Source organism: Schistocerca nitens, chromosome 4 (assembly GCF_023898315.1).
Source record: "Schistocerca nitens isolate TAMUIC-IGC-003100 chromosome 4, iqSchNite1.1, whole genome shotgun sequence".
In the NCBI taxonomy this organism is placed as follows: Eukaryota; Metazoa; Arthropoda; class Insecta; order Orthoptera; family Acrididae; genus Schistocerca; species Schistocerca nitens.
Window position 1 is genome coordinate 110360418 of NC_064617.1, and position 23376 is coordinate 110383793.

At 37.5% G+C, this 23376-nt stretch overlaps 1 protein-coding gene across 1 annotated transcript in view; it reads left to right on the forward strand.

Annotated features, from left to right (window-relative positions):
* The window catches only part of LOC126251888 (hemocytin), a 541167-nt gene that overhangs the window by 413900 nt on the left and 103891 nt on the right, over nucleotides 1-23376 (forward strand). Inside the window, exons 56-59 of the mRNA XM_049952591.1 lie at nucleotides 8019-8233; nucleotides 11635-11840; nucleotides 13615-13797; nucleotides 22946-23070. Coding sequence (XP_049808548.1) covers nucleotides 8019-8233; nucleotides 11635-11840; nucleotides 13615-13797; nucleotides 22946-23070 — 729 coding nt within the window. The remainder of the gene's footprint in view (nucleotides 1-8018; nucleotides 8234-11634; nucleotides 11841-13614; nucleotides 13798-22945; nucleotides 23071-23376) is intronic.

Here is a 23376-nt window from a genome sequence, read left to right on the forward strand (position 1 = left end):
CTCTTTACATTGTATCCTCTCCTTTTCCAGTTTCGGTTATGTGTTGTCCTGTCATAATATTGTCTAGCCCCAAAACTACGGACATCTAGTGGGACTGTCCACCGTTTCCCGGCTGGTTCCCTCGGTCTGTCCGTTTGTAGCTGTCGTTTTGTTCACTAGTTTCAACAAACCCCCTTCTATCTTGTTCTCTTCCCCAATACCTATTTCTATCATTCCTGTTATCTCTCCTCCATCCTCCCTCCTGCGTATTGTTTCTGAAATCATTTTCATATCTCCTATCTCCCCTATTTGGAGCATTATTTCCAGAATTTTCAAAGTCTCTCCTCCAATAATAATCTCTATTTACATGCCTGTTCCACCCCCCATACTGGTTGTTGCCAGAGCCAAAACTTTGGTTACTTTCTCTTTCCAAGGCCCTATCTAACCTATCTACAAATTTCAGGAACTCTTCCATTGAATCGTCTGGTCCATGGACCAATTCCCACTGCAGTCTCTCTGGTAATCTTTTTAAAACATCAATTTGTGTCATAATATCGAAAGAGTTATTTAAATGAGCAAGTTTTTTCAGTTGATCTCTGCAAAATTTTTGCATTCCCCCTACTTTCCCTCTATACACTGGTCCATTTAGAAATTCTGACTTTAATCTGGCTTGTATGGATTGTGACCAAAATTTGCAAATAAATTTAGCTTCAAACTCTTCAAAAGTATTCCAAGAATCATTATTCTCATTTGCCCAGGATAGGGCCTCCCCTTCTAGAAACCGTTTTACTAACTTAATTTTTAGGTTATCTGACATTCCTACAACAAACATATCCTTACATTGGTGAATAAAGTCAATAGGGTGCAGATTTTCACCAGGAAAGCATTTCACTTGGATGTGCCCATACATTGTATTTTGATTGTAAATCGTTTGTTTGGACATCAATGCATCTTCCAATTGTGAATATTTAGTGTGCATATTTTCTACTTTTGTATCTACATTAGTGGTGTACAGGTTGTATTCTTGTTTAAGGTCTTCTGATGTTTTGTCTATTCTTTGATCTAATCTTTTAGCTTCAGCATCTACTCTGTTGTAGATGACAGCAATGCTGTCTGTGTTAGCTTGTATGTTTTCATTTAAACTTTCAACTTTAACTTGAAATTCTTTTCTGAAGTGTATCAACTGTTCTCTAGTGTCCTTACTGAGGGTAGTTTTAATTTCCTCACACTTCTCATTGAGATGAGTATTTAATAGATCAAAATTCAAACTTAACTTATCCAGTCTATCTGTGTTTTCCTTAAGTTTCAAACTTACTTGTTCACTCGATTGTTTAAGTTGCGAGCTTATTTGAGTTGCAAACTCTGCTAGCCACTCTGTTAAGTTTAATTGTTCACCATCCCCTGGTTCAATTTTTACATTTCCTACGATCTCACCCCTCTCAGGTAGAGACATGTTAACAATTAATTATTTTAAATGACAACAACAACAAAATACCTTGCTTTATGTCTATGCTATGATGTCGTGGTCGGTGTTCTTGTTGGCTTTCTTCACTTATATTCGGTTTTATTGAAGCTGAAGTCTTGATTGATGAAATCCATTGACATAATCCATACGTTAATCTTCCGAGCGGTGTGATGATAGTTTTTCGTAGTCGCACAAACACAATTTATTTATTTATTTTTGACATATTTTCACTGTTGACACACTGCACAAATAAACTTTTTTTGGAGTGCTAAGCACTTACGAAATTTATTGCTGCACTATTATCATCGATGCACTTAAAGATCCCGGCTGAGCCCCCACTTTTGTAATGGTCCACCTGGTCGTCGTTGATATCTTGCTAATTGCTGTAAATGCACTATTTCACTCCAATTTACGGAGCTTGTTAGCACTTGATGTTAGGTTGGCGCCATTACAATGTATTGTATTGTAGTAATCGCTGCTGCTTGCTGGATCGCTGCTGTGTCTCGATGCTGATGCTGGCTCTAAATCTGGTTGTCTAGGGTTAAAAAACATGAGGTCCCGTGTTTTTCATGTGCTTTTGATGATAAAGAACGAGCGAAACCAACACGTATGTAAACATCAAATATTTATTACTTTAGTGGCCATATTAATTCCACTGTCCACCAAAGACCATAACACAACACAAAGTAGTACTTCCTTTACATGTTCTTTGCCTTGTTTTGCCAAACAATAACACAGAAACACACTTCACCAAAGTGACATTCCGACTGCCCTGACTGCCTCCGACTGCCTCTCTCGACCCTTCTCGCTGCTTGTATTTATAACATTGTCAAAGAACTACTAAAAAGAGATATAGTTTATAAGTCACATGTACATCTGTTGTTATAATTTGTGCAGAAAAGTTATTAATTTGCATCGAGTGACATAATTTAACATGTTATTAAAATGACAGACAGATTTGTTGACTTGACAGAATAATTCTCTGTTACAAAAAGGCCGTTTTTTAGAAGTTTGTCAATTGACTTCTCTAATTTGCATAAATAAGTAAGTAACATGAATTATGAAGAATTACATTGGTTTTCGTCTAAAATAGGATTGATTACGTGAATACTGAGTGAAAACGCTCCTAGTGAACAAACAGGTTTCACTGGGTGATTTTTATTTAAGGAGATCCAAAATACCTAAGTTGGCCACTATTTTTCGTACTTCATATTAATTATTTAAGATAAACTTAGTGTTTTTCATGATGACATTTGCTGTATCAGTGATCAAGTGATATAAACTTTTGTGTGGGTCAGTTATTCAGTATAATTTAATGGGTTGACTATTTATGGAGACATGTTATGCAATCATTGTTCACATACACAATAACTTTTCTATAATCATAAATACTCATTAAACTGGTTGAATTTGGAGGGTATCGCATACTTCGGGAAAGTAAAGCCTTTAATATGTTCCGTTACATGTGGCAAGCAACATGTGGTGCATTACCCAATACTTCTTTCTCACTAAAATGTAGGAACTCAGTGTAACATTAATACTTAGATACAATACCTCTTCAGACAACCTATGCCTATACATTAGCTTTGCACAACTTCATTGCATCTCATAAAGGCCTTCTTTGGTTCATATAATGTAAATTTGGTAGTCAGAATATTTTTACACAGCTAGTGATGCTCTTCAAACCAGATTTTATATTCAACAATAAGAATAGGGTAGATTACTATTCACCATATAGAGACAGGCTCTCAGACGAAACACTCCTTCCAAATTAGAAAACATATACATATTCACACAAGCACAACTCACACACACATGGCCAGTGCTTCTGGTCATTGGGATCTGACTGCGCCTGCAACTGTCATGAACAGCAATCTGCTGGTGTGGGTGATGGGGGTAAGGAGGAGATGTGAATCAGGAAGGGGGAGGGATATCAGGTTGGAGGTGAGGAAAGATGCTATGCTCCCTATGGAACCATGCGGGGATGTGCTGGGGCAGGATGAGGTGCTAAGTACCAAGATGGGAAGCTGTCCTGTGGACGGGGGATGAGACAAGTAGACAAGAGGAAAAAGACTAATAGGTGTGTTGGTGAGATAGAAGTGCTAGAGTGGGAGCAGGGCAGGGGATAGGAAGGTGAAGGACAGAGACTAGGAGAGATGGAGGCCACGTTGGTTGGGAGTAAATGATACATTGTAGGGAGAGTTCCAGTCACATACCACCTCTACCATTCCCACTGTCTGGCCACAAAGGAACACTTCTCTTGTGAGTCAGGACTGTAAAAAATTAGTCACATTCTCTGCCAGGGTTTTGACTATCTCTTTCCATGCCTTGAAATGAGAAATATCCTCCGACTATCCTTGTCACCCCTCCTTCAATGGTGTTACACCACCCACCAAACCTATGCAATGTCCTTGTCCTTCCCTGCTCCACCCCTGCTCCCAAATCCTTGCCTCAAGGCTCACTAGACATAATGCAAGAGCTGCCCCATACATCTTCCCACTACACCTACCCCCGTCCTATTTACAGGCATCTCCTACCCTAACAAACCATTGCTCTACAAACTATGCTGAAAACACTGTGCCACTTTCTGTGTGGGCATGACGCATGACAACTAACAAGCTGTCTTTCTGCTGGGCATGACAACTAACAAGCTGTCTTTCTGCCCATGAGTGGCCACCACCAAACTGTGGCCAACAGCCAGCTGCTCAATGTGCTGTGCTTCACTTCAATGACCACTTCACAGCCTGCATCACCTTGGATTCTTCCTGGTGACACAAGGTTTTCTGGTTTGCACAGGTGGGAATCGGCTCTACAATATATCCTTTGTTCCTGTAACCCTCCTGACCTCAGCCTTTGCTAGTCCCTGTCCTCTATCCATCTAAACCCTTCCCTGCTCCCACTCCAGCATTAGACACTCTTCCTATCCTACCAACCACCTTATAGTGTTTTTCCCCTTCTGAATTTCTCCCCTCTCCCTTCCCTCCCACTCTACCCCACATAGCACAGCCTCCAGACTCAGCACCTAGCAGCCCATCCTGTCTGTCCCCACTACATCCCTGCATGCTCCCACAGGCAGCACAGCACCTTGCCCCAGTCCTATCCTGCTATCCCTCCCCTCCCCCAGCTCCTTGCCTGACTGTGTGTGTGTGTGTGTGTGTGAGAGAGAGAGAGAGGGGGGGGGGGGGAGTAGTGCCTTTGTGTGAATGTGTGTGTGTGTGTGTTTTCTACTTTAGAAGAAGGTCTCTTTTGCCTGATATCTTAAATGTTTAGCAATATTTTTCATTGTGACTGTTTGCAACTTATAGCCTCGTCCATATGGTGCGTAGCAGTCTGTCCTTTTCTTATTGTTCTTATTCTTTCCATTGTCAGGTTTTATATTCCTTGTACTATGGTGAGGTGCAATAACCTGTTTTCATAATAGTTGTATTTTGTGACTTGCTATAAGTAACCTCTTAGCATTATATTGGAGGATCATTTGATGTAAGTGATACGCCATTTTAACCATCTCTCTGTGAAACCATGCTCAGACTACACTGTGGCTTTTTGAGAGCCAGAAACCTAGTCTCAAAGTTACCTACATCATGCACAAAGAAGACTCTCAACTTGAAGTGACAAGTGCTATCTCTTAAGTGGTCATATTATGTGTTTGTTATCCTTGTGACCCAAGAAGTGTTAACAAGCACTAATGGAATGCTACTTCTTGTGCTGTTGTGGTAATTGTGACACTGTGCTGCATATTGTGTTCACATTTCCATAGGAAACAAATGAATACCTTACCTCACTGGATACACATTTGGTGTCTCCCACATTTTTTTTAACTTATTAACCATAGTGGTGGGTTCATTGCTTTTAACAATTTTGAGTAGTATTTTTTGTTACATTTATTAAGCATTTTTGTTGATGACTATGCTACTCAAATTGGATTATATATTTCAGTAGAATATTCTGTGTGGATACAAAAGCTGTGGCTGAAAAATTTGTCTCTGTATCTATAGCCCGTATTTATTGTGGCTTCTTATAGTATAATTCTGTAAGTTCATAAGTATCCTAATATTCCTGTACTCTTTTTAAGAAGCAGCTGAGTGAGATCTCTGCATCTGTAAGAAATTGAATAGTCCAAATGTTTGGTGATGCCACTTCATTGTAGCTAGATCCTGATTTCAGTTGTTGCAATTTAATATGGTGCAGTGTATACTTTGATCAGAAACTGGATTAATAATGTTTTGTTACTTACTGATTAAGTATTTTGTGTTTTGTTATGTTTTGCAGAGGAAGGCACTTGATATATCATCAAAAGTGGATACACTTCAGTATTGGAAAGTTATTTGAATGCATTAGTTGGTTTTATTGATGAGGTCGTGCCAGTTTTGTACAGTGAGTCCACTGACTCTTGAAACAAGAACCTGATTCAATTTTCAGGTTTACCTATTCCTTAGTGCTGATGTGTGCAACTGTTTGTACCACAACTAAAATAGCCACCAGTAAGAGCAAATATCTTAAATGAGTCAATGAAATACAAGGGGTATCTGAGGAAAGTAGCAAAATATGGATTGGGGTGGCATTTGTCACTGGTACAGTCATCACCTGCATAGATTCCAGATACAAGAGGTACTATGGAATGGAAGCAACAGCTTCCTCATATAATCTCAATATGAAGTACCCTACCGGTCTACATAGGCAATGACATTACATACAGACTAGATCCAGTATTTAATAAATTGGAATTTTTTCCGTGCAACTCCAAAAAGAAATTTTCATAGGTAGCAATTTGTCAAGGCATCATAAAGAGTCCTCAGAACAACTGCTATGTCATTACATCTTTTACAACTTCTCCTTCATCCAAATATTACACTATGAATGAGATTTTCACTCTGCAGCGGAGTGTGCGCTGATATGAAACTTCCTGGCAGATTAAAACTGTGTGCCCGACCGAGACTCGAACTCGGGACCTTTGCCTTTCGTGGGCAAGTGCTCTACCATCTGAGCTACCGAAGCACAACTCACGCCCAGTCCCCACAGCCTTACTTCTGCCAGTATCACGTCTACTACCTTCCAAACTTTACAGAAGCTCTCATGCGAACCTTGCAGAACTAGCACTCCTGAAAGAAAGGATACTGCGGAGACATGGCTTAGCCACAGCCTGGGGGATGTTTCCAGAATGAGATTTTCACTCTGCAGCGGAGTGTGCGCCGATATGAAACTTCCTGGCAGATTAAAACTGTGTGCCCAACCGAGACTCGAACTCGGGACCTTTGCCTTTCGCGGGCAAGTGTTCTACCATCTGAGCTACCGAAGCACAACTCACGCCTGGGCCCCACAGCTTTACTTCTGCCAGTATCATGTCTCCTACCTTACAAACTTTACAGAAGCTCTCCTGCGAACCTTGCAGAACTAGCACTCCTGAAAGAAAGGATACTGTGGAGACATGGCTTAGCCACAGCCTGGGGGATGTTTCCAGAATAAGATTTTCACTGTGCGCTGATATGAAACTTCCTGGCAGATTAAAACTGTGAGCCTGACCGAGACTCGAACTCGGGACCTTTGCCTTTCGCGGGCAAGTGCTCTACCATCTGAGCTACCGAAGCACGACTCACGCAGGAGAGCTTCTGTAATGTTTGGAAGGTAGGAGATGTGATACTGGCAGAAGTAAGGCTGTGGGGACCGGGCGTGAGTCGTGCTTCGGTAGCTCAGATGGTAGAGCACTTGACCGCGAAAGGCAAAGGTCCCGAGTTCGAGTCTCGGTCGGGCACACAGTTTTAATCTGCCAGGAAGTTTTTTATTACACTATGGTTTGTAATAACACCTGTTAAGGTCATGTCTTACAACATCAACTCACTAGTGAACACACCCCATTATGGAAAATCAGCTGATAAGAGAAGAACTTACTAAAATGAAATTAAAAGCAAATAATAGTAGGAACAAATCATCATAAAAGCAAATAATAGTAGGAGCAAATCATCATAAAAGTAGCGGGGAACTGCAGTCATATTTTCGGAACAAAGTTGACAGTTCTGAATGAATGACTACATGCTAGGTCTTTGCAGATTATCAAACAGCAAAATGGCTTACATGACACTATTTATACTGTCTTGCTTCGGTAGAAAGTGGATATTTTGTGTTATTGGGCATACAGTCAAAGTTTTTTGTGGTGACATATGGAACACCTTTTGAATGTGCCAATAGCTTCTGTGATAAATAACAAAAGATTTTTTTCCCCTTTCGGTGTGTCCTCTGATCAAGATGGCATTCCCCTTAAAAGTCTCATGTCTTATTTTCCCTAACCCAGTGTCCAAAAACTAGTGAATCTTTTCAACTTTTCATCCACTGTATGTGGAATATGCTTTTGTTGTGGTAGATGTAGGACTAGTGTCTACTGTCTGTCAGCGAGATGCAGAAGGATGCAGTTTTTTCTCAATATTTATCTGAGTGCTGTTATAATTATTAAAACTTCACTGTTGTGTCACTGTAAAATTGATTTATTTATATCATGTTAAATAATGGGGGATTAAAATAACAACAAATGTGTATTTCAGTAAAGATTATTTCAATTTGATTTCATTTATTTTTAAACCAGGTGACAGGAAAATTAATGGATGCTGTAGATGGTCTTTGTGGTTTCTTTAATGGCATCCCAGGAGATGATAAACGTACTCCCAGTGGTACACAGGCACTGACTTTTGAAAGCTTTGGTGATAGCTGGATGTTGGGAGACAACCCTGAAGCTTGCAAGCAATTGGCATGCCCTGCAGATATTCAGAATGAGGCATTCCGTCTGTGCGACAAAGTCAAGTATGAACAACCAACAATTACTTATTTCTCATTTGTATTTTAGTTGATTTTGTATGTCATTCATGTTAATAGACTTCAGTGACTGAAAATTATGCTGCATAAATAGAAGTTCTTTTCAACAAATCAGCCATGGAGATCTATGCTATCAGAATAGACATAAAAGTTAAGTTAGATAAAAACTATGAATTTTTAATATTATTTGAAATAACATGCCATTATTTTTCAAGTTTGCAGTAGCAGAATAATTTGTAATAGCCTAATAAAAAAGTTGCTTCTAACTCCACTCTTCACTCAAACTTCACATTATAAGAAATGGTGAGGAACACTGTCAGAGCTTACACTATGAAGCCTGCAGGATTATGTGGGGAAAAGAAGTAGCTCCTCTCAATGCAGGTTCCATTTCATCCAGTATGAACATAAGAATCAAGTTTTATCATTTTTATAGTTACATGTGGACATTGTGATGCTTAGAAATTGAATGATATTATCGAGGTAAATTTTCTTTATAATACATTGCAGTCACTTCTTCGATACACTGGCCAAAAGATTAAATTGGATTTTCTTTATTGTCAGAAGTGTATAGCATTTTGCTGTGTAATATTTGGTGATAAAATAAGTATGGAAAAATTGGTAGATTTTTCTCAGTATTGTGTGCTACTCTAAGATCATACCAGCATTTCTGCAGATGTTTTAAACATTTTCAGTATACATACCAGACTGTTTAGTCTGTAGTAATTTTTTGTAGCCAGTAATAAAAACTAGTTTCAAGAAAATTGCGGCTCATTCAACTATAAGACATGCAATGAGAAGTTCTTTCACTTAGTAGTAGTGATCTGATTGGAATTTTTTAACTATTTGTGTCTATTTTATTTAATTTCATATTCAGGTAAATTGATAAGTGTTATTTCTGATGTGAAGATACATAATGAAAAATTTACTCTGTTTATGTGCTCTAATTTCGTGTATCTTACCTTTGTGGTCCTTACGTGCGTTGTATGTTGGTGGGAGTAGAATTGTTTGGAAGTCAGCTTCAAATGCCAGTTCTCTAAGTTTTCTCAGTAGTATTCTGTGAAAAGAATGTCACCTTCCCTCCAGGGATAATCATTTGAGTTCCCAAAGCATCTCCATAACACAAGTTTTTAGGATCTACTGGTAATGAATCTAGCAGCCTGCCTATGAATTGCTTTGATGTCTTCCTTTAATCTGGCCTGGAACAGATCCCAAACACTTGAGCAGTACTCAAGAATAGGTTGCACCAGTGTCCTATATACAGTTTATAGATGAACCACATTTTCCTAAAATTCTCCCAATAAGCTGAAGCTGGCTATTTGCTTCCATACCACAGTCATCACATGGTTGTTCCATTTCATATTGCTTTGCAATCTTATGGCCAGATATTTAAATGACTTGATTGTGTCAAGCAGTACACTACAAATGCTGTATCCGAACATTACAGGTTTGTTTTTCCTACTCACCTACATCAGCTTACATTTTCCCACGTTTACAGCTAGCTGCCATTCATCACATCAACTGGAAATTTTGTCTAAGTATCTTGTACCTTCCTGCAGTCCTAAATGTTGACACCTTACTGTACACCACAGCATCATCAGCAAACAACTGCAAATTGCTGCCCACCCTGTCCTCCAAATCATTTATGTATATAGAGAACAACAGCAGTCCTATCACATTTCCCTGTGTCACCCTTGATGATAACCTCGTCTCTGAGGAACACTCACTGTCGAGGACAACATACTGGGTTCTATTGTTTAAGAAGTATTTGAGCCACTCACATCTGTGAATTTATTCCATATGCTTGTACCTTCATTAACAGAACTGCCTGCAATGGGGCACCATATCAAATGCTTTCCGCAATATGGAATTGTCCTGTTAACCTTCATCCATAGTTCGTAGCATATCACCTGAGAAAAGAGCAAGCTGAGTTTTGGACAAGTGGTACTTTCTAAAACCATGCCAGTTCATGAACATAAGCTTCTCAGTCTCAAGGAAATTTATTATATTCAAACTGAGACAATGTCCAACGATTCTTCACCAAACTGAAGTTAGGAATAATAGTCTGTAATAATTTTGCAGCTCCATTCTTTTTCCCTACTTACATACAGGAGTCTTGTGTGGTTTTTTCCAGTCACTTGGGACTTTGCAATGGGTGAGGGATTTGCAATAACTGCAAACTAGGTAAGAGACCAATGCCATAGAGTATACTTTGTAAAACAAACTGGAATTCCATCTGAACCTGGTGACTTATATGTTTTCAGGCCTTTCAGTTGTTCCTCTATACTACGGATGCTTATTGCTATGCCATCCATATTTGAGACTGTCTGATGTTCAAATGATGGTACGTTTGGACGATTCTCATGTGTGAACAATTTCTCGAATGCGAAATTTAAAACTTAGGCTTTTGTTTTCCTATCAGACTGGTCAACAAGGGACTGGATGGAAGCCTTAGACCCATTTAGCAATTTTACATAGGACCAGAATTTTCTTGGGCTCTCTGTAATGTACGATGGCAGTAATTATTGTATGCTTCATGCATACATGTTATCACAGGCACATGAATCTCCACTAACCTTTGCTTGTCATCATTTGTGCATTCTCTTTTGAACTGAGAGTGCAACAGCCTCTGCTTTCTCAGCATTTTCTGAATTTTGTTGTTAAACAATGGTGAGTCTTTTCCATCCTTAATCCACATACGATGCACTTAACTCTCCATACTATGATTTACAGTGCGCTTAAACTTTGCCCATAATTCCTCTACATCCATCTTACTAGAACTAAACAATGTCAGTTCAGTATCTAAGTGAGGTGTTAACAACTGCTTATCTGATCTTTCTAACAGAAACACTCTCATAGCCCGTTTCTACACTGACGTTGTTGATAAAAACCAGCCTATTTGTAACTACAAGGTTTAAGATCTTTTCCGTTGCATATGGGCTGCCAAACTAGCTGCTCAAAGCAGTTTTCCAAACATTTGTTTAAAAATTTTTCAGAAAATGTATTCAAAAATGATGTAAAAGTACTTTATTGGATGAATAAAATTAATAAATAATGAAAATACCAATACTCAGTGTCTCAATGAAACTATGGAAAACAAGCCTGATGCTGTCTGTCAAAAGAGATAACTTGCTTATCATAATCAGCTGCACTTGGTTCTAATAATAAATGCTCAGAGCGTATATGTATTGTTCACATTATTCTGCAGTCTGTGACTTACATTCATTTTTTGTGTTGCTTGTGTAATAAAAGATAATTTTTCAATGAGAGCAACATGGGAAGTCATCAGTAAATGATTTATCCTGCATATGCAGAAGAAATCTTGCCTCATTTTGGTCTTTTTGAATCATTAACATTATGCAGAGCTTTTTTATTCCTCTTTCTTTTTCAAGGGATCCTCCATTATCTCAGTGCGCATCTATAGAGAAACTCAATCATTTTGTGTCTGACTGCTTGGAAAGCATGTGCACCTGCTTACAATCCCCAGTTTCTGACCCAAGTGGCTGCCACTGCAAAATTTTGGAGACGTTTGTGAGCCAGTGCCATTTGCAGAACAGCAGCTTAGATCTCACTGGTTGGAGAATCCAAAATGATTGTCGTAAGTAAATCCTATTATTATTATTATTATTATTATTATTATGTTCTGACAAGCATCAAAGGGGAATTTAGTTAATGGTATATTTGTTTTGTTAGCACTATCGAATAATTCACTAACATTTTTCATGATGTCCTGTTTGATGACAATATGCTGCAGCTCCTGCTGCAGCAGAGACTGAGATTAGATTCAGTTTGCTACACAGGTATAAAGTGGAAAAAAAACTTTAGAGTAAAACAAAGTGACAATCAGTATCTTTATGTCCCCCAAAGCCCTGTAAAATCATAACATTAATATTTATTATTATTATTGTTGTTGTTGTTGTTATTATGCCCCTCCCTTTGACATTCTTTGGAAAATTTGTATTAGTAATTAACACTGCAGTCCTTAACACTGTCACAGTTCTAGAGACACTAAGAACTTGTGCAACAGAAATTAATCTTTTGCCAGGCAGGAAATCAAACTGTCAGCCTCTGTAGCTGAGTTTCAGTGCAGCTGACTTCCATCTGGAGGGCCTGGGTCTGATTCCCAGTACTGCCAGGGATTAGTCACATGATGGCAGTCAAAGAACTTTTTGCCTGAATAGTAGCGGCTCCAGGTCACAAAAATTGACAGTGGCAGCAGTGGCTATGTGTTTACCCAGTGCCCCTCCATAAAGCATCCAATGATGCCATTGTCAGAGGATGGCATGGCAGTCAGATGGTACCAATGAGCCTGCCATTGTCTGTGGATGATCTTTACTTTTACGGGTTTGTGGGAGAATGGAAGAAATACAGATGCCCAGGGAATGACTCTAAATCCAAACACCCAATTTGAAGGTTCGAAAGAAAGTAGGAACAATGTAGTCAAAAGCTTCATGTATTTATGCAACTTTGTTTCTTCAGATAGTACCATTTAATGAGAAGCCACCAACACAATGCAACCAGTGTCCAAATTCTGTCAATCTGTTTGTCAGTTTCTGTAAAACGTCTAATTAATTATAAAACATATTTTAACCCAGTTTTTCGATACGGTTCATAAAAGTTACATGGAGTGCACCAATAGCAGGCATTTCTAGCCAAGCGGAATAACATTTGTCTGGTTGATCCCCAAAGGTTGAAATAAAAAATGAGGATGTATTGATAGCAACTTGTTTTGGAAATATGCCGGATTAATGTAAAAGATTATATGTAAATTGAAAGTGGAGAGGGGAAGAAAGGAAAGAAAAGGGTGGGATCACTGCTCTCAGCTGCGTCAGGTATCAGTGGCATTGAGTGCAAATATGTACCGGACCGCGCTTCGATCCCAGGATCTCCTGCTTACTAGGCAAGTGTGTTAGCCACTGTGCCATCTGTGACACAGCATTACCACCACTGCACGGACTATCTCGGTATGTTTCACGGCTGATCCACATTCCCATCAAGCGCCACCTGTCTGCAGCCCCTGTCTATTTCCTCCATATTCGCTCTCTGAGATTCCCACACGTCAGACGTATTTGGGCATCTGCATGAAAGAAGGTGAATGCATTGCCCAGCTAGGCCAATCAAATTTTGGGAATGTGTGGTCTTTGTTCTTTTGGACATGTCTGAAAGAACAGACACCATGCATTCATCACACCGAATAAAACACATCATTGTTCCCGATCTTTAACTTCATAACACACCATCATCAGCATTCGTCCTGAAATAGGGACTTTATTGCTACCTGTGGAAATAATTTATGGAGTGGTAAGTGTTATAGTTTAGTTTTGTTAATAACCTGCAATTGGCTTTAATGTATTCGTATCTTTCCTTCACAGCCGCCTCGTGCGCACCTCCATTGCAACATCTGGAGTGTTATCGCCGAGAATGTGAACCTACGTGTCATACACTTAGAGAGCCTTGCCCCGTCACAAGTGAGATTTGTTTCTCTGGCTGCTTTTGTCCAGATGGCATGGTTCGTCGTGGAGACACATGTGTCCTGCCAACAGAATGTAGAGATTGTAAGTGATACTGCCTCCTTTCATTCTTTGTGTCATCCCGTTTTGAAAGTTTTAATTTTTGACATAAAATTTGCACATCCTTTATTTTTGAATGTTTGTGTATATTTGAGTGAATCCTCCTCTAGAAAATAAATTGGTCTTCGGTTTAATCAGTAAAATTTCACAAAGCAGATAACAATTGAGGCATTCTCTGGAACAACAACTTAATTGAAATATATTGGTATCGAGATACAAGTATCAAACTTTTTAAATAAAACAATGGAAAATCAAATTAAAAGGAAAGTAGTTGTCACCATATAGCAGAGATGGTGAGTCACATATAGTTACAACAAAAAGACTGTCACAAATAAAACTTTCGGCTAGTAAGGCCATCTTCAAAAACAGACGACACACACACACACACACACACACACACACATATGCATGCATGCAAACGCAACTCATACACACATGGCCGCAGTCTCAGGCAAATGAAGAGTGTGGCTCTAGTTGTCTGAAACTTTTTAAATAGTTTTTTATTCATTTCAAACTATCATACATGAACAAAATTTCAGTCAAATATATTGTGACTTCAGAATACATGACATGATAGATTAATATGCAAGAATTACTGTTTACTTGCATTTCAGCTAGTAATTGTTCCAGAGAACACCTTGAATTGAATTGAATTGAATTTTATTTGATCCTGTAAGATTACATTGTGTACAGTAAATGTACGTGTAATATAGGACATGTCAAAGTATTAACATTCTTTATCACTTATTTTTCTACACCTTTAGCTTACATTTTTACATCACTGATAATGAGTAACAATATATACAAATTTAATGGCATAAGTATTCTGCAACACTGTAAAATTCTTTTTCAATGAGATAGTCTTTAAGTTTCTTTGGAAAGTCATTGTGAAGTACACTGTCTTGCAGGTTTTTGGGCAGACTTCTTAGTAGTCTGATACCAGAGTACTGGGGTCCTTGTTCTAGCATTGCCAGTCGGTGGGGTATGCTCCGTACTTCATTCTTTCTTCTTGTATTGTGGGTGTGTACACTAGCATTTGTAATCCAGTCCTCACTACCTTTTGTGATGTACATTATTGTTTTGTATATATACAATGATGAAAAAGTTAAGATACCTAAATTCTTGAAACAGTTTCTGCATGTTTCAGAGGTCTTTCTTCTTAAAATGGTCCTAATTGCTTTTTTTTGTAATGTGAACACTCGTTTTGTCTCTTGTTTGTTTGAGTTTCCCCACACAGTCACTCCATACTGTAAGTATGGTTCAAAAAGTCCATGATACACTGTACACAGAAGGTTCTTGTCCAAATACTGTGATAACTGCATCATTAAGAATATGACAGAGCTCAGTTTCTTACAGACATTATTAATATGTTTTTTTTTTCCATTGCAGTTCATAATCCACAAGAATATCTAAGAATCTAGCAGATTCTACTTCTTCCAGCCTTGTGCCATCAACCTCTAAATCCATATCTACAGCCTTTTCCTTGTTTTTAAACGCTGCATACATAGTCTTTTTTAGATTTATAACCAGTTCATTTTCCAACAGCCATTGAGCTGTGACATTTGCAGATATGTATGCTCTTCTCTCAAGCTGTTCCATATTTTGGTCACTATTTAGTACTGTCATGTCATCAGCATACAATATTTTCTTTTCTTCGTCCTCAACACCTATAGCATTAACAAATACATTAAATAACAATGGAACCATTACCGAACCCTGTGACACTCCATATTTGATGGATTTGGTTTCTGACTGGTACGAGTTTCCTAATGATACATACTGCTTGTGGTTGCACAAGTATGATTTTATCCATTCACCTCAATTATTATTGGATTTGTGGGTAAACCGTATGTCAGAATTGTAGTAACTGTGAATCCCTTACAATAATATAGCCTATTTAATTTGCTTACTAAGTAACATTCATTTATAAAATAACATTTAAATGTCTGTTTTTCGCATCTTCAGTAAGAATGTTAGCTATCGTCTAGACATAGTCCTGACACCGTACATAATTCTATTACATGGAATCATAATTAAGTTTTGGTGAAGAAACCACTTTATCAGTAGAGTCTGACCAACCTCCTTCACTACTAACCCTGTCAAATTATTTCATTAGTGGCTGGGAGGCTTATTTTAATGTGAGACAAAGTGATAATTAGTCCCCAGTCCTCCAGTACTGATTAAAGTTCAGTTGATATCCCATTACACAAAGGAACCCCCTCATCTAATAACTTAACTGGAAATGTCCTACCACACTGACCACAGTTGTATAGATTAAAATATTTTTTTATTTTGTTTCCATTACTATGCAGTTTCAGCTGTGAAACCATAGACATTTTATTTGTCTAATGCAACCCACAACAAAGGAAACACTTAGCTTAGCTCTGTGATGAAAGAAAGATATGACACCAAGTGTATCTAGAATAACAGCAGTGTAAGATACCAATTAGGACTGTAAAACACAGTAGGACCATAAGGAAGCACTAGCTCAATGCATTTGTACACTAATACATGGTGTGCTGTATCACTGTTGTTCCAGATACACTTAATGGATAACTTTAATCATGAAGTCCACCCAAGTCCCTACTTTGCACCATTGTGTCATGTAATATTTCTTCACAAAGTCTCCAATACTGAAGTACTTACAGCTATAAAAGGACTAAAGAATAAGTACTCCAGTGGTAGTGACAACATTCCTGATTTAATTGTAAATAAATGTGGAGAATCCATTGTAGAACCCCTAACCCACATAATAAATGCATCCTTTACAAATGGAGTTTTCCCTGACCTACTAAAGACTTCTAAAATTACCCCACTTCACAAAAAGGACTCTAAAAATGATGTAGCCAATTACAGGCTCATAGCACAACTCAGCTCATTCTCAAAAATACTTGAAAAATTATTTTACACCAGATTGGAAGACTTTACTAATAAACTATCCTTATTGACAAAACACCAGCATGGTTTTAGAAAGCAAAAGACAACTACCACAGCTATTTATGAGTATCTCAACAAAACCTTAAAAGCATTGGATAATAAGGAAATCACTACTGGTATCTTTTTAGATTCATCCAAAGCCTTTGATGTAATTGACCATACCATACTCCTTAAGAAGTTAGCAAATAAAGGTATAAGAGGAATTGCAAACAAATGGTTAGAATCTTACCTGTCAAACAGGTTTCAAAAAGTTGAAATTAATTTTGAAAAAAATAATACAACCACCCATCGATCTACTGTCCACTCCTCTGACACAATGCCTATTAGATATGGTGTGCCACAAGGCTCAATCCTGGGACCCATACTGTTTCTGCTATACATTGATGATATAAGCACGAAGCTTACTACAGGACATACCACACTATTTGCCGATGACACAAGCATACTAATAACAGGTACTGATACAGAGGACCACAACCAAAAAATTAAACCGCTTATGTTGTCAGCAAATGGTTCAACGAGAACAAACTGATTATAAACATACAGAAAACAACGTACATCAACTTCAGACTCTCATCCCAAAAACAAGAAATGCCTGATGTGATTCTAAATAACCAAGAGCTTATGTGTGTGGACTCTATCAAGTTTCTTGGCATATGGCTTGAAGAAAATCGTAAGTGGGAGACTCACACAAATTATATCTCAAAAAAGCTCTCAATTGTGTTTTACATTTTAAGGATACTCAAAAAATCAGTCACAAAATCTGTTCTCATATATGTATATTATGCTTACTTCCATTCTACATTACAGTATGGAATCATATTTTGGGGGAACTCACCTGGAGGTAGATATATTTTCAAAATTCCAAAAAATGCAATACGCATAATATGCAGTCTAAGACATAACGAATCATGCAGACAACATTTCAAAACAAATGGCATTATGACACTGCCCTCTGCTTACATTTATAATATCGTCTCATTTGTCAAGTCATACCTGTTAAACAATGACTGCACACTAAAATTCAATGGAGATATTAATAACTATGCAACAAGGCAGCAATCTGACCTACGTATGATTCAGTCCAGAACTACCTGCTACCAAAAAAGAGTTTTAAGTGTTGGGATACAAATGTATAATAATTTACCCAATGAAATCAAAGCAACAAAGAACCCAAGAGCCTTCACACAAAAGTTAAAAAAATATCTCTTGGACCATTGCTTTTATGCAGTTGATCATTTTTTTGAAAGGGGTTAAAAATGTAAACAATATGATAAATGTTGAGTTAAGTCTGAAAATTATATACTGTGCATGTCTATGAAATATATTGCACTACTTTACTATTACATTTGTATTGTTGTTGTTGTGGTCTTCAGTCCTGAGACTGGTTTGATGCAGCTCTCCATGCTACTCTATTCTGTGCAAGCTTCTTCATCTCCCAGTACCTACTGCAACCTACATCCTTCTGAATCTGCTTAGTGTATGCATCTCTTGGTCTCCCCCTACTTTACCATACAACATTTGTATTTACTGTTTTGTTAAAGATAGCTAACTTCCTCATTGCAAAATAATGTAAAATCAATTTATTAAATATTACTTGCAAATATGTTCCCTTGACCTGTCCAATATCGTATGTACAACCTTACAATTCTATGATTTGTATTAACTGTTTTGTTTAAGATAGATAACTTCCTTGCTACAAAATAATGTATTCCTGCACCAGTGAGAATGAGACTATGAGGAATCAAGACCCAAGATACTGTCATCTCGTGCACACCCAGACACATAATATTCCGTCGCATGTGTGGAAGAACAGATATTAATGATGACTGACAGCCATTCAAAATTAATTCAGAATAAATTTGGTGCATGTGAATATCTTGGCATCAACTGAATTAGGTATAGATACACTCGCTATTAGTGACATGAAAACTGTAGTACAGTACTAAATTAGACAACGAGCTTAGTACCTTTTCTCTATGCCTTTATCGCCTAGAATGAAGATGATAAAGACATAGATAAAAGGCACAGCCATTCCATATGTCCACTCACTACCACCTACTGCAGTCCTGTCACAGGCATCTCCTGTCCGATCAAAGACAGGGCCACCTGTGAAAGCAGTAATTTGGTCTAGCAACTTGGCTGCAAACACTGCCGCCCTTCTACAAAACCATGACTACTAACAAGCTGTCTGTCCATATGAATGGCCACCAGCACACTGTGGCCGATAGACAATTCGACCATCCAGTTGCCATGCTTGCCGTATGACATGTTCTTGACTTCCATGACTGCTTTACAGCCTGTGCCATCTGATTCTTCCCACCAGCACCAGCTTTTCTGGACTGTTCAGGTTGTAACATCTAGCACACCTCACTGTGTCACTGTTGAATAATTATTAGAAACAAAAATGTTTTTTCGAAACGTCACATTTGTGCATCTACAGTGTTTACATCAGAATCAAAAATGGCTTTGAGCACCAAGGGGCTTAACTTCTGAGGACATCAGTCCCCTAGAACGTAGAACTACTTAAACCTAAGGACATCACACACATCCATGCCTGAGACCATAGTGGTCGCGCGGTTCCAGACTGTAGCGCCTAGAACCGCTCAGCCACTTCAGCCAGCTACATCAGAATCAATTTTCTTCAGCTTCAGTAAGACTAAAGATGAGGGGAGAAGTGTTAGCACATTATTTGCAGTAGTAATGGTGAAAATAGTTATTGTAACTTATCTTTCTTCTCAGTGTCCATTGTAATAGTTTTCTATTGTTGGCACGGTGTTCTTGAGGTTTGTGATTCTCTTACATGGGTGCTAGAGGATTTTGGACATTTTAGTCTAATACGTTAAAGACAATAATAAAACATTTCATGCATTTGTCACCACTTTTTAACATTTTTATTCCATGTCTGGAAATACTTTAACCCCCAACTACCTTACTAAACAAAAACAAAGATTTTATATATCAAAGTAACTCTGTAACTTGCATGTCAAAAGTCTTTCCTTATGTCATTTTGGTAGTTCATAACTAACAAATCCAATGTCAATAACTTAAGATGAAATTACAATTTTCAATTAAATCAGAAATAGGAACAATAATTGAGCTATTTGAAAAATAATCACATTAATAACAGTTGTGTTAGATCGGTCATGTGAACATAAAACTTTCATATCTGAATATAAAGAAAATGATATTTTGCTATTTTTTTTTTTTGTTCAAAAGCTATAACCTAAATGATTTCTTTTTTGATATTGACATAAAGCCATCATTATTTTTTGTCACATATAAAAATATTTTTATAGGAACGATAGATCTGTAAGAGCTAACTGATGCTGAACAAATTTTGCACAATAGTTAACTGGTCACAATTAATCACACCATCTCAATTTTATGTGTACTGTCATAGGTCATGTTGGATTAATATTCAGATGGTCTTTGTCAAATACATGATCTTTGTCAAACACAAAGTCTTTGTCAAATACTGTGGTCTTCCTGAAGATGTTGCATGAGAATAGTTGTTTCTGAAAAGACCGAATCTCTTTTTCCACTGTGCTTCTCCAACCTCATTTTCTCATTAGACAACACAAATGCTTCAAGCTCCTGAAAATGTCTGTTCTCCTCTATCAAACTGAAGAAAACATGCTGAAACTATTAACCAATTGATCAACATCTCCTTTGGTCCTGAAGTTTCACAAATCTTACCACAAAATCCTTTAATATTCCAGGAATGTTTCAAACAACAAATTAGCAATACCATAGGGCTAACAATGTTGCAAGACTGCACCACTCTGAAAATTAAAAATGGTTATAAAGCTACACATTAGCCTAGTACTTTAACATAAACACATCTTTCAAAACTACAAAGTGCTGTATTCATTTAGGACTTTCTACATAGAATAATGCTGTCAAAATATTCCATTAATTACAACCTGTAAAATGAATTATGACACAGTATCTTTCTGGTTTCAGACTCTATAAATATAAACTGAAAATTTATGTTTTTGATTTCAAGCAGTTTCATTTTGTTAGTGTTCAATATATTCTACACTCAATCAGTATAAATTAAACATCAAAATATTGTAACTTTCAATAGTAGGCAAGAGTTCATAATTGCCACAAACATGACACCCATAAAATCTGTAATTGAATAGGTAAAACTGTTTCTTCTAGTTAGAGTACATCTCATAATAAACTTCAGAAATGAAAAAGTGGTTAATCCTTTCTAACTGTGCATTATGGAACTACCTGAAGCTCATAATGAGCAAACCCATGAATACTGAAACAAAGATAGCATTTTAGTTGATGTTTGCTACAGTGGCATCTGGAATCAGAGAAAAACTATCATGAGGCCATATATTTAATAAATAAATAATGATAACTCTAGAGTGTAACACAAGGGACTAAGATAAAAATAAAAATAAACATTTTTAATGTTTAATATTGGGTGTAATGGTCAGACATAGACCCAGAAAATGATTCACTGAAGTCCTGAAGAGTAAATTGGCATCCAAAGATATCAAGTGATGAAATTTAGGCACCACCTCTTGTGTACCAACAATACCTGTTCGGTTTTGTAGATGTTCAGCAGTTCTGATTGGGTGGTAATTATATGGACTGTCATATTAAAATGACATACTGTGATGTGTGATTAATATTTGACCTTTTGCAAGTATTGTTTTATACCGTGTATGTACATTATGCATTTCTAATTTTTTCTTGCTTTGCTTTGATGTATACATATACCATATAATGGTGTGAAACCAAAAATGGCAAAACAATAAAAGACAATTAAACAGCTGTGTGTCATGCATGGTAACAAATATTTAACATATGTTGGCAACTACTTTCAAACAGTGTCCATCCTAACTAATGAGGTTTTGAAATGAAAGATTATATGAGGAATCTACGAATGTACTATAGGGTGGGTGAGAAGTCTCCATATCTCCCTAGTAGTGAGGAAGTGCCCCATCTCACTGCAAGCATGTGTTCTGTGAGACTCTCTCCTGAAGCTGAGGTGTTAACCATGTTTGCAATATGTGTAAATAATTTGTGCAATGGCAGTCCCTTCAAGAAAGTACAGTCCAACCAGATGTTGAGGTATCATTGCTGCCCGTATCATTATGTGAGGCGGGTTCCTTTCTAACTTGACTGTCTAATGAGGATTCTCTTTGGCTCTTATGACAATATTTCTGACACACAAGTTGCAATAAATGACACATTGATATGAAAACATAACCTCAGCACATCTCACCGCATTTAGAAATTGAGTTAACAAAGCACAGCATGCTAAAACACACTCATTCCAGTCTGTATGCAATAACTGGCTTATGAACGTCAGTCTAAAAGTTCTGACCTTAAGGGTTTTTTTCATGCGAATTCACATTGTCATCCTTGGTGTTCCAAGTTCCGAAGCATGTTTATGTGTCAACTTCATAGGCGATTGTTCAATTGAAGCAGAGACCCTGGCACCCTTCCACTCCGCGGTCTTTCTTTAAAACTGCCAAAAGTAAAAGCACATATCCCCAATCCAGAAGTGTTGGCTTTCACGGTGGACCCTTAATAGATCTTTCCTGGAATGCTCCCATGATCTGTCTCATTATCTGCACTGTGTGTTGGCACTACGCACACATCAATAGTCTAACTATGACCGCTCATGTCTGCCACAGTTACAAATTAAATTACTGCAACTGCAACTGTGAAAGCATGTAAACATGAATTCTAAGAACTGATTCAAACAATTGACATGAAGTAACATAGCTAACAACCTGCATAATAACATTTATACTAAACAGGGCTTACGGGAGTAAGGGACTCCTCACCCACTCTGTACAGTCTCCCAGGTGGATTGTGAAGATGGGATTACACTACTTGAAACATGCACAGAACCATTAAAGGCATCAATCTTCCCTTACTCCATACATAATGTGGAATGGGTAGAAACCCAAATACATGATACAAAGCCAAATGATCCACAGCGGTTTGCAGGCCACAGATGGAGATGTTTCATCTGAAGGTTTTTTAGCAAAAAAATAATGCTGTGCTTATAAATGGAAAACATGAATAAATCTCACAAACATTTACTTATTTTTTACAGTTTGCATATTCCATTATAATTGTTCTCTCTATCTTCTATGTCTAAAACAGTTTTAACTCTGCACGTAGTTTTATTACTGTTAGTTATGCAATTGTCTTATTATAGGTGTTTGTACTGGATTTGGTGATCCACAATATGTAACATTTGATCAGCAAAACTATACATTCAGTGGCAACTGCAGCTACATTGCTGCCCAAGATGTCAATCCAACTGGAAATCATGACTTCCAAGTAAGAAATTAACATTTGCTCATACTATAATTTTGACTCTTAGAAGAAATGAGACCATAATTATATGTAGCACTAAAAATATTCATTAAACTTAATATCTTCAAAAGGTACTTAAAATACCCAAGAAATATGTAATTTTATATTCATTCTTGAATTCTTTCATTCATTCATCTGTTGAGTCCATGTATACTATCATAAAGAAGGACCTTTAGTCAAAAGGAATGGGGCAAGGTGTACACAAAATTAAGTGAACAGCAGGTATGAGGCCATTAATAATTATCTGACATAGAACTACTATTTACTGCT